The following is a 10850-nucleotide window of genomic DNA, read 5'->3' as shown; positions in this document are numbered from 1 at the left end:
CAAGAACATTAAGAGGATCATTGGGAAAATGGTGAGACATATAAAGATTGGCACGAGAAACTTCCATTTGCTTTGTTTGCATATCGCACATCTGTATTTAACATCTACGGAGCAACTCCTTTCTCTCTAGTCTATGGAATGGAAGTGCTACCCATCGAGGTTGAGATCCCTCTGCGAGTATTGATGGAATCGAGTTAGAAGAAGCGAGAATGGATTCGAGCTAGATATGATCGAGTTGAACCTCATTGAAGAAAAACGTCTAAAGGCAATTTGTCACGGGCAAATGTACCAAAAGAGAATGATCGCAGACCCATGACAAGAAGGTACGACCAAGAGAATTCCACGAAGGAGAACTTCGTCTTTGAGAAAAATTCTCCCAATACAAAAAGATCTGCGAGGAAATGGGCACCAAACCGGGAAGGACCGTGCGTCAGTAAAAAGGCATTCTCGGGAGGAGCTTTGATCCTTACCGAGATGGATGGGAAAGAGTTGTCGAATCCAAAGGAACTCGGATCAGATGAAGAAGTATTATGCTTGAGATGAAAACTCGAAAGGGCATCTAAAAAAAAAAAAAAAAAAAAAAAGGAGGAAGGGATCGAGCGAAAACCCGAAAAGGCGCTTTGGTTAAACATAAAAGATTAGAATGAAAACCCAAGAGGCGTTCTAATGAAGCAAATATTCGAACACAAGGCAAGGCGTTCTAAACTATACGACAAACAGTGAGACTACAGTATTTGAAGCATCTCTGAAAGCTCGAAATCTTCTACGCAATGAGCCATACTCTAAAAGATTCTTGATTGAGGAGCGTGAAGTGTTCATGTGTCGAATATCTAAAGCATTTGTATTCATTGAATCGATCTTTTCTTTGCACATTTGTACTATCATTAGTTAACTTTCTTTGTTTGCCACATTTGAAATAAAGGAATATGAGATATCCTTTTTGTCCCTGCCTGACCATTTTCATGCATATCATTATGTGTTTATTTACATGATAAATGGTGAAATGACATGCTCTAAACAAAAGAAATGTTAAGCATTACCTGGATGAAAATTTAATAAGCGCAAGAGCCTCAAAGTAGGAACAAAGTTCAATTGGGGACAAAAGAGTGACACCTGAGAAACGTCGATTACCCGTGAAGCTTGAAGACATGTACATGGCAAAGAGCCGAAGTAATGAATGCAGACCATCACAAGAATCGAGATGAAAAAGACATCGACAAACATACTTAAAGAGCACTTTGCATAATCATGTAGGCATAAAGGTATTTAAGACAAACATGTACATCATGCATGGCATATCAGTACTCCAATGAGCAAGAAATCTGGAATGAGAGTCACATTGAATCAAAGGAAAAGACACTTGAATTCTACCAAATGACAGGTTTTGATATTTTTGATGTTCAATTTCTGTCCTCCAATTTTGTTTTTTCCAAAAATCAACTCATATCGCGAGAAGTGAGTTGAGCCTCGAGAACCACTGAGGTATTTTCAATTTCTACTTTTTAATTCATGTTTTCCAAGAAAATCAGTAGCATATTGCGAGAGGTGAGTTGAGCCTCAAGACACGTTGAGGTAATTTCAATTTATGTTTCAAAATCAACTCATATTGCGAAGTGAGTTGAGCCTCGAGCACGCTGAGGTATTTTCAATTTTGCTTTTTAATTCATGTTTTCCAAGAAAATCAGCTCATATTGCGAGAGGTGAGTTGAGCCTCAAGACACGTTGAGGTAATTTCAATTTATGTTTCAAAAATCAACTCATATTGCGAAGTGAGTTGAGCCTCGAGGCACGCTGAGGTATTTTCAATTTCTGCCTTTTTAATTCATGTTTTCCAAGAAAAACAGCTCATATTGCGAGAGGTGAGTTGAGCCTCAAGACACGTTGAGGTAATTTCAATTTATGTTTCAAAAATCAACTCATATTGCGAAGTGAGTTGAGCCTCGAGAACTGAGGTATTTTCAATTCTGCCTTTTTTAATTCATGTTTTCCAAGAAAAACAGCTCATATTATGAGAGGTGAGTTGAGCCTCAAGACACGTTGAGGTAATTTCAATTTATGTTTCAAAATCAACTCATATTGCGAGAAGTGAGTTGAGCCTCGAGAACGCTTAAGGTATTTTCAATTTACGCTTTTTAATTCATGTTTTCCAAGAAAAAGCTTTCATATTGCGAGAGGTGAGTTGAGCCTCAAGACACGTTGAGGTAATTTCAATTTATGTTTCAAAAATCAACTCATATTATGAGAAGTAAGTTGAGCCTCGAGGCACGCTGAGGTATTTTCAATTTTTGCTTTTTAATTCATGTTTTCCAAGAAAATCAGCTCATATTGCGAGAGGTGAGTTGAGCTTCAAGACACGTTAAGGTAATTTCAATTTATGTTTCAAAAATCAACTCATATTGTGAGAAGTGAGTTGAACCTTGCGGACGCTAAGGTATTTTCAAATTCTATTTTCAAAAGTTAATTCATATTGCGAGAGGTGAGTTGAGCCTTTAATTTTCGTTTTCAAAATCTACTTTTCAAAGATCAACTCACATTGCGAGAGGTGAGTTGAGCCTTTAATTTTCGTTTTTCGAAATCTACTTTTCAAATTATTAACTCATATTGCGAGAGGTGAGTTGAACCTTTTAATTTCTACGTCTCAAAAATCAACCCATATTGCGAGAAACGAGTTGAGCCTCGATTCACTTGATGAGGTATTTTCAACTTTTGTTTTGATGTCCATTTTAAAGAGTCAATTAATATTGCGGAAATGAGTTGAACACAAGATCACACGCCAAGCAAAGACTAAAGATTGAAGCGATGGGAAACACCAGATTTGGATACCTTGAAGTTGCGATGGAACCGATCGAGGATATCGATCTTGCCTCTAAAGTTACTGAAGAGAAGACCACAAATCGCATCTCAACCAAAAGCAGTAGAAGAGCAGATCGAAGCTGTAGATCTTATCCTTCTGGAGCTACAAGTGAAGCAGATCGAAGCCCCAAAATCTCATACAAGTGAAGTTACATTAGAGAAGATCGAAGCTACAAGATACAGTGGACTGGAAGGAGATTATCAATGAAGTCAAGACCCAAGAAGACCGGCAAAATTGGCCTTTCATTATGTCTTTGCTCCATTCCGTTACCGACAATGAGCAAAGAGGGCAACAGATAGGCCAATTTTGGGCCATTTATAAGACTCGGACCCAAATGCATTACAAATAAACTAAGCCTAAACAACTAAACCCGAAGCCCAACTACCCAACCAATAACCTAAACTCAAAGATTCGAAAACCCTAATCCCACCACGCCCATACCCCCGCCATCGACTTGCACCACGCCCACGCTTCGACACCAAAGATCGGCCGTCTGCTCCACCATGCCTCTGCCACATTGTTCGCCCATGCCCCGCAAGCAAGGAAGAAGACAAGACAGATATAATAAAAATATGTGTAAAAGGGTTATAAAACCCAAATCAAAAAGCGTAAAAGCTCTCTTTTTTTTTGCAAGTTCTAATTCATACACTATATTTTTCAAATACAAGATCGTTGAATCAACAAGTCAAAATCAAATCAAAACCCCAAGGTGATTTTTTTCTTTTTTCTTTCTATTTTCGATTTAAATCTGTTTTACACCCATAAATACATATAAATAAATAAATAACGCAAAAAAAAAATTTACCTTCCGGCCACCGCGTCTGATGGCCGTAACGCCAACGCCGACAGGGCTCGGTGGCCGTCCGGCGACCGGCCGATGACCGGCCCGTGACCGGAGCCCCCTCTCCTTTCTCCCCTCTCCTTTTCTCTCTTTTTTTTTTTTTTCCCACCTCACAAATGTTTTTTTTTCAGATTTTTAGGCTATTTATAGCCCAGTGAAACGGTACCGTTTTGGTACCCAGATTTAAATAAAAAACGACGTTGTTTTGAGGCGGGCCGACCCGATCCGATCCGCTCCGGACAAGGATCCGCGTGTTTTTATAGAGGGTTATTTGCAAATCATCCTTCCGCATTTTTATGTTTTAAATCGACTTATAATTTTTGCAAATTGACCCTATTAACTCTTGCGCCGCAATTTGGTTCCCCTTGATGCGCACCGCTTTAAAGGCGTTGGAAAATTTCTCTATTGGTCCCCACTACATGCACGCGTGTTCGAATGAGTCCTCTCTTCTGTTTTTATTCTAAATTTGCCCCAAAAGTTTCGATTATAGTTCATTTAGTCATTTTCTTACTTTTCTCATTTTAATGTATTGTATTTATTATTATTATAGATCTTATCATTTATATATATATATATCTTAATATATATATGTACGTATGTATGTATATATTATTATTGATTTTTACTTTAATGATATTATTACTTTCCTATCATGTTATGATGTAAATATTTCAATATTATATTATATACGTATTTTTATACGTACTATTTATATATGCTTCTAATATTTTACAGGTATTTTTACGTAAATGTTTAATATTATATATTTTTCATATATGTTATATATAAGTCTTTTAATATATATTTTATATATATTTTTAATGTTACTAGTTATATTTTTATGTATACCTCTAATATTATATTATATATTCCTAATACTTGTATTTATATATATATGCATGTATGTATTTATGTAATATACTAATGGTCTTCTTTTCATATTATTATTTCTAATGTATGTATATATTTCTATATTTATAAATTATACATATACATTTTAATGTTCTTTATTGTATACTTCTTTACTATTCATACACTTTTATGTATGTGTATATATCTTTTATATTATTAGTTATGTATTCTTTTTACTATTTCATGTATATTATTATATATGTATACTGTATATGTTCATATTAAATATATTATGTATATATATTTCTCACGTCGTTACATACATACTCTTAATACCATTTTTATATATACATATATTTATTGTTTTCTCGTATCTTATGTTATTATTACATTTAACCTTGCATGTATTATTGTTATTTTCTTATATTACTGGTCACACTCGTTATTCGCCTCAATATATTTCTAGATCCTTTAATTATCTTTATTTCGCATCAATTTGCTTAGCATTATTTGAAAATCTTATTCTTGTTTTTAAATAAGCGAGGCAATATATCGATGTGACATTAGGCCATGAAGTTTCATCGCTATGTTGGATGGAATTTTTAGGCCGTGTTAACACGGTATATCCTTCTCAAAATAAAAATTGAAAGTTTTCGTCTTTTGAATTGGATCACAATTGAATATTACTTTGAACTCATATTTTTGAAAATCAAGACAACACTTGTTTATGAGATACCATTTTTGGGCGTCGCGAGGGTGCTAATACCTTCCTTGCGCAGAATCGACTCCGAACCCTAATTTTTCTCGGCTTTTTAACGTAGACCTTAACTCGGCCTTTTTCTCGTTTTTTTAAAAAAATTTAATAGGTGTCCGATCACACCTAGTAAAAAGATCGGTGGCGACTCCCGGTTTAATCTAAAATCAAATTTCAAATTCCAAGTTTTTAATCGCCACAATTAGCGACCCGAAACCAAAATTTTTACGTCGCTACAGGGACGAAACTGTCAGACAGCAGAATAGGGGTGAATTTAAAGAATAAACTGTACTTAATGGCTAAACCAATTCTGAAAATTTTATTGTAAGAAGATTTGTGAGTCTAGTTTCAGGAAAAATTAGCGGATCTTAATTTAGAATTCTATAACTCAAGATATGAATTAGTAATGTATTAATGATTATGAATTGTATTAATTTCGTAGTCAATGTGGTACCAGAAATCTCGGCTAAGAAAGGACAAGACAAAGTCAACGGGGGTTAGCTCGAAAATTACGGTTTGTATTTCTATAATCCGAACCTAATACTTAATTGTTGAATTTATTTCTTAATATGTATATTAAGTGTTTTGAAGTAAGAATTATTGTGTTTTGCAAATGAAATGGATTGATATAGTATGTGATGAATTTATTGAATTTATATTGATTGAATTGGCGTATATATATATAGATATATATATTGAATATTGAATATATATTGATTATTTGAATTGAATTGAAATATAAATTGTTTGAAAATTTTAAATATGAGATTTGTGATATTTGGATATTTGTTATTGAAAAGTGAATTGAATTGTGTTGAATTATGAATTTATGTGATTAATTAAAATGTGTATTGATTGAAAAAATTGAAAGTGAATTGAATACCCTATTAACAATGATCGGGCTAAGTCGGACATAGTTGGCATGCCATAGGATTGGAAGTGTTCAGGATTCTTCGACCTCGAGTCGATGAGACACTGGGTGTCACTATATTTCTTGGATAGATTCGATGAGGTCTTGGGTACCAACTTTACTTGACTAGGCCGATGAGACACTGGGTGTCAAATATTGCTTGAACTATCGGATGAGGCCTTTGGGTGCCATATTGGTGTGTTTGGTTGGATCCGAGTATCTCGCCAAGGTCCGAGTCTTGTTAATAGGGGTAAATAAGTGAAAAGATAAGTTGAGTGAATTTGATTGATTGAGCTATTGGAATAAAATGAGAAATTGAATTGAGAATTGAAATTGAGATATGAGATTGAAAACATGAACCAAAAGGTTCATGAAATGAGTGAAGTTCAAATGGATGATGATTGATGTTAGAATGAATTAAAATGGTATATTGTTAAGAAGTAAAGTGTGAAAACAAGTGAATTATGAATATATTGTATAGAATTTATACGGTAAGTAAATGAAAAGAATTGAACAAATATGTTATTGTGTTTGTTATATGACTTGTATAGAATTTCTATGGTAAGTAATTGAAATTTTATCTATAAAACAAATAAATGAATACTTATAATTGTTATTGTGATTTTAAGTTTAATTGTTATATTATTAAGTGTTCGGATTATGGAAATACCATGAGTATACCATACTCAGCGTCGGTTTGTTTCCGCTTGCAGTCTAGTAAAGATAGAACGTTGAATCAAGATCCCGTTCGATCCCGAATTCATTAAGGTAAAGTGTGTTAACTATTGGTAATGGCATGTACCTAGGATGTTTTATGAGAGTAATTTAGGTTGTAGATGTACTCATGAAATGAGTAAATTATGGTTGGCAACGGTATGTAGTATGAATTTTGAAATTTACTAAAAATTCGTAGTGATTCTAAATTAGTCTCGAATTGAATTTACTGTTCATATTGGACCGCGAGGGCCCATTAAAGGGACGACATCTTAAAACTAGGATGTGTGTAAATATTTATTTTAATTAATGACCGAAATTGGATTGTACTGACTGGTAATGTCTCATAACCCTGTTTTGATGACGGTATAGGGTTAGGGGGCGTTACAAAAATAACATCGGATTGTATTCTTAAAAAGAGAACTTAAGTTTAAATATTGAAGTTGACATTGTTAACATAAATAACCACGGATTCTGAAAAGATTAGTATTTATGCACCATAGCATAGAAATTAAAATTTTAATGGTTAATAGATTCAATGGTTGTGGTTTGAATTAAAATTAAAATTCTAAAAGCATAAGGATTAAAAATATCAAATTGGAGAATAATGATTAAATCAACTACGGAACAAAATAACTAATTTTAATCTAACACATTTATTTGTTACCGTTTGACTAAAATTAAAATTTTGAAAAATATAGAGATTAAAATTGATCAATTAAAAATGTAAAAATTAAAATTAATCAAATTAAAATATAAGAATAAAATTCATAATTTATGCATAATATACGACATTATAATAAAGGTTTAAGGTTGAGTTATTGTTGTTTTTCTAAGGGTCTGTTGAAGGAAAAATATTATGTAAACTTTTGTATTAAAAGTCAGATTGTATTTTGCTCCATTTATACCAAGAGCAAATTGAGCCTTTTATTAAACATTTCATCTAATTCTATTGTTAAAAATTAATCATTATAGGCTAGTATAAGGTACACGGTGACATATCAGTTGTAACAATCTGATTATTTCATTAGCCAAACCGATTTTTAACAGAGGAAATGCATAAAATTTGTAACAAAAAGATGAATTTACGTTTTAATCTAATGCATAAAAATTAATTTACTCATTTTTTAAAGGGTAAACTACCAAAATAGTCACTTTTGTTTACCTCAAGTTACATTTTAGTCACTTATGTTTGAAATGTTACGTGGCATGTTAAATCATCATTTTAAACAAAAATTTTAAGTTAATTTATACAATCAATCCCCATTTTTTTTTGTTTTGAGCAATTTAATTTTTTTCTTTTATGTTGTTTTAACTTTTTTTTTTCATTCTCTTCTGCTTCTCTCTCTGTTTTCCTCCCTTCTCTATTTATTTTAACGTAGTTTTTTTATATTTTTTATTTGTTAAAACTAATCCCTATACTTTTATTTTTTTAAACAATTTAAATTTTTTCTAGTGAGGCGGGCTTATGGACTAATTTTACCAAAAGGAAAACATAAAAAAACTACGTTAAAAGAAATGGAGAATGGAGGAAAACAGAGGGAGAAGCAGAAGAAAATGAAAAAAAAAGTTAAAAGAATATAAAAGAAAAAAATTAAATTGTTTAGTGATTAAAATATTACAATACGATAACATAAATGACTAAAACGTAATATTTCAAACATAAATAATTAAAATGTAACTTAAGGCAAATAAAAGTGACTATTTTAAAAGTTTACCCTTTTTATCTTTAAATCAGCTATAACTAAGGAGAATTCTAGAACATAAAACCTCTATTTGTTTTGTTAGGGCTTTACAGAGACGAAGCAGGGAAGTAAAAGTTTTGACCTTTTGAGACAAATCCTGCGAGAATCCACTCTCTCCATAGTTTCTTCAAGCAAGCCCTACGATGGCGGACGACGACTATAATGATATGGACATGGGGTTCTTCTCTATCTCACTCTCTGTTTCTTTCTATGTGCTTTTAATTTGCTTTTTATGTAGTCGTTTCGATAATTTGATTATATTTCCCTGTTTTTATTGAAATTCGGATAATCTAATCAAATCCAAGAAGTGGGTTTGTTTTAGTTTTTGCTCTTCGATTGTTTTGGGAATAAAATTAGGGTATGGGAAATTTTCTCTTATGAACCCTAATGTTTACAAACAACCAAACAGAGGGCAAATTTTCTTTTTTGGTTGGAACGTAGTGTGTTTCTTATACATTGTTGCTTAAGAACTTAACTGTGGGATGTTGATATCGTTGCTGTAGATATGAGGATGAGCCACCAGAGCCTGAGATTGAAGTAAGGATTTTTTTTTTTAAAGCTACATTGTTTGTTGTAAGAAATCGAATGTGAACTGTGTGTTGAATTGTCTTTATGGTGAACAGGAAGGAGCTGAGGAAGATTTGGAAAACAATAACAACGATGATGTTCCTCTAGAACCTATCGAAACCGAAGACAACGTAGACCAAGATGCTAAAGACAAAACTACTCGTAAAACATCAAAGTATATGACCAAATACGAGCGTGCTAGAATCTTGGGTACCCGAGCCTTGCAAATCAGGTTTGCTTAGTAACCTTTTAGAATCACGTGTACCTTGAATGGTTTTCGGTTTTGTTGTACGATTCGATAATTTTATTTGTTGTTGTTTGTCCTGATGAGCAGTATGAATGCACCTGTTATGGTTGAGTTGGAGGGTGAGACCGACCCACTTGAGGTATGATTATGTTAATGATTGCATTTGATTTTGAGTTATAAAAAGAATTTGATAACGCTGTAACCATAGGTTAGCTTGGTATAAAGTTAAGAGATTGCCACTTGGTTTTCCTACTTGACAAGACATGTTTCGAATACCTATATGTATAAAACAGGCTTCAGCCTTTGATTTAATATGGAATCAAGACTAAATAGACGAATTAGGGTTTAACTCTGTTAATGTCTACTGTCATATTAGCACGGAATATGGTCCACAAGCCATCTTCCTGCCAGTCCGTATGCAATATACACGTGATACTGCCGACAACACTAGATTTGGTTTTTTCTTTGCTATAACTATATTCTTTTGCATTTATATTAGATTGCCATGAAGGAGCTTCGAGAGCGGAAAATACCCTTTACCATAAGACGCTACTTGCCCGATGGAAGGTGAGATTTTTTGTTTTGGAATTGGAATCTTGTTTTTAATTTACTTGCCTCCGCTTTAGTTATCCTAGTGGATTAAACTTTTGGTATAACATTTCAGTTATGAAGATTGGGGAGTCGATGAGTTGATTGTGGAAGACTCGTGGAAGAGACAAGTCGGAGGCGATTGATTATGTGTTCTTACTTCTCGAATTTTGTGTGTGGTATGTAAGAGTCGTGATGCTTAGATTCAGTCAGTAAATGTAAAAAAGACGATCTAGAAGGATGTCTTTGGAACCGTGGTAGTAGACTCGTTTTGAACCCTGTTGTGCTTTTCGACATTAACGTAGGTTATAATGGGAGTTTTGACTAGAAATTGGCTATTTTGCATATAACCAAGGTTGTTATTCCAATTTACAAATAGGCTGCTTAAAATCATTATTATAAGCCAACATCTTGTGGGTGGTTTTCAACTTTTAGTTTAATTAAAAAAGAAATCAAGCCATTTGCATTCATACAAGAACACAATAATATCTTAAATCATTTGTGTATTCGCATTAGTGGCACCTAAGAGTTGGGGATCAACTGTAATTTACCATTATATTAATCTATAATTTCTCAAATTTTTAAAGAAATGTATTGAAATTTTATCAATTTTTAGTCCAAGTCGTGATTGTAATTAATTATTTGATGATTTTTTAAAGCTTCAATCAAAGTGAAGACTGCAACTACTGAATTGAAAAATTAAATCCATAAATGAGAAAATGTATATATTAATTGCACTGAAAACCCAAACCTAAACATTTAAGATTTTAAAATTGCT

The 10850-nt window shown here is 33.0% G+C and overlaps 1 protein-coding gene across 1 annotated transcript; it reads left to right on the top strand.

Moving 5' to 3' along the window:
- Positions 1–8670: 8670 nt before the first annotated feature.
- Positions 8671–10403, top strand: LOC108454636 (DNA-directed RNA polymerases II, IV and V subunit 6A-like). The gene is made up of 6 exons (XM_017753163.2): positions 8671–8848; positions 9174–9207; positions 9294–9469; positions 9572–9623; positions 9984–10051; positions 10149–10403. The coding sequence occupies exons 1-6, from the start codon at positions 8814–8816 to the stop codon at positions 10216–10218; spliced, it is 435 nt and encodes a 144-aa protein (XP_017608652.1). The 5' UTR covers positions 8671–8813; the 3' UTR covers positions 10219–10403.
- The last annotated feature ends 447 nt before the right edge of the window (positions 10404–10850 follow it).

Source organism: Gossypium arboreum, chromosome 11, assembly GCF_025698485.1.
Source record: "Gossypium arboreum isolate Shixiya-1 chromosome 11, ASM2569848v2, whole genome shotgun sequence".
NCBI classification, from domain to species: Eukaryota; Viridiplantae; Streptophyta; class Magnoliopsida; order Malvales; family Malvaceae; genus Gossypium; species Gossypium arboreum.
Note: the sequence above shows the minus strand (reverse complement) of the source record. Positions and strands in the feature narration are given on the sequence as shown.

Excerpts from the sequence above, each read along its gene's own strand:
- LOC108454636 (XM_017753163.2), top strand. The coding sequence starts at position 8,814 with ATGGCGGACGACGACTATAATGATATGGACATGGG. Across the intron at positions 8,849-9,173 it reads TATAATGATATGGACATGGG|ATATGAGGATGAGCCACCAG; the intron begins GTTCTTCTCTAT and ends TCGTTGCTGTAG. Across the intron at positions 9,470-9,571 it reads ACCCGAGCCTTGCAAATCAG|TATGAATGCACCTGTTATGG; the intron begins GTTTGCTTAGTA and ends CCTGATGAGCAG.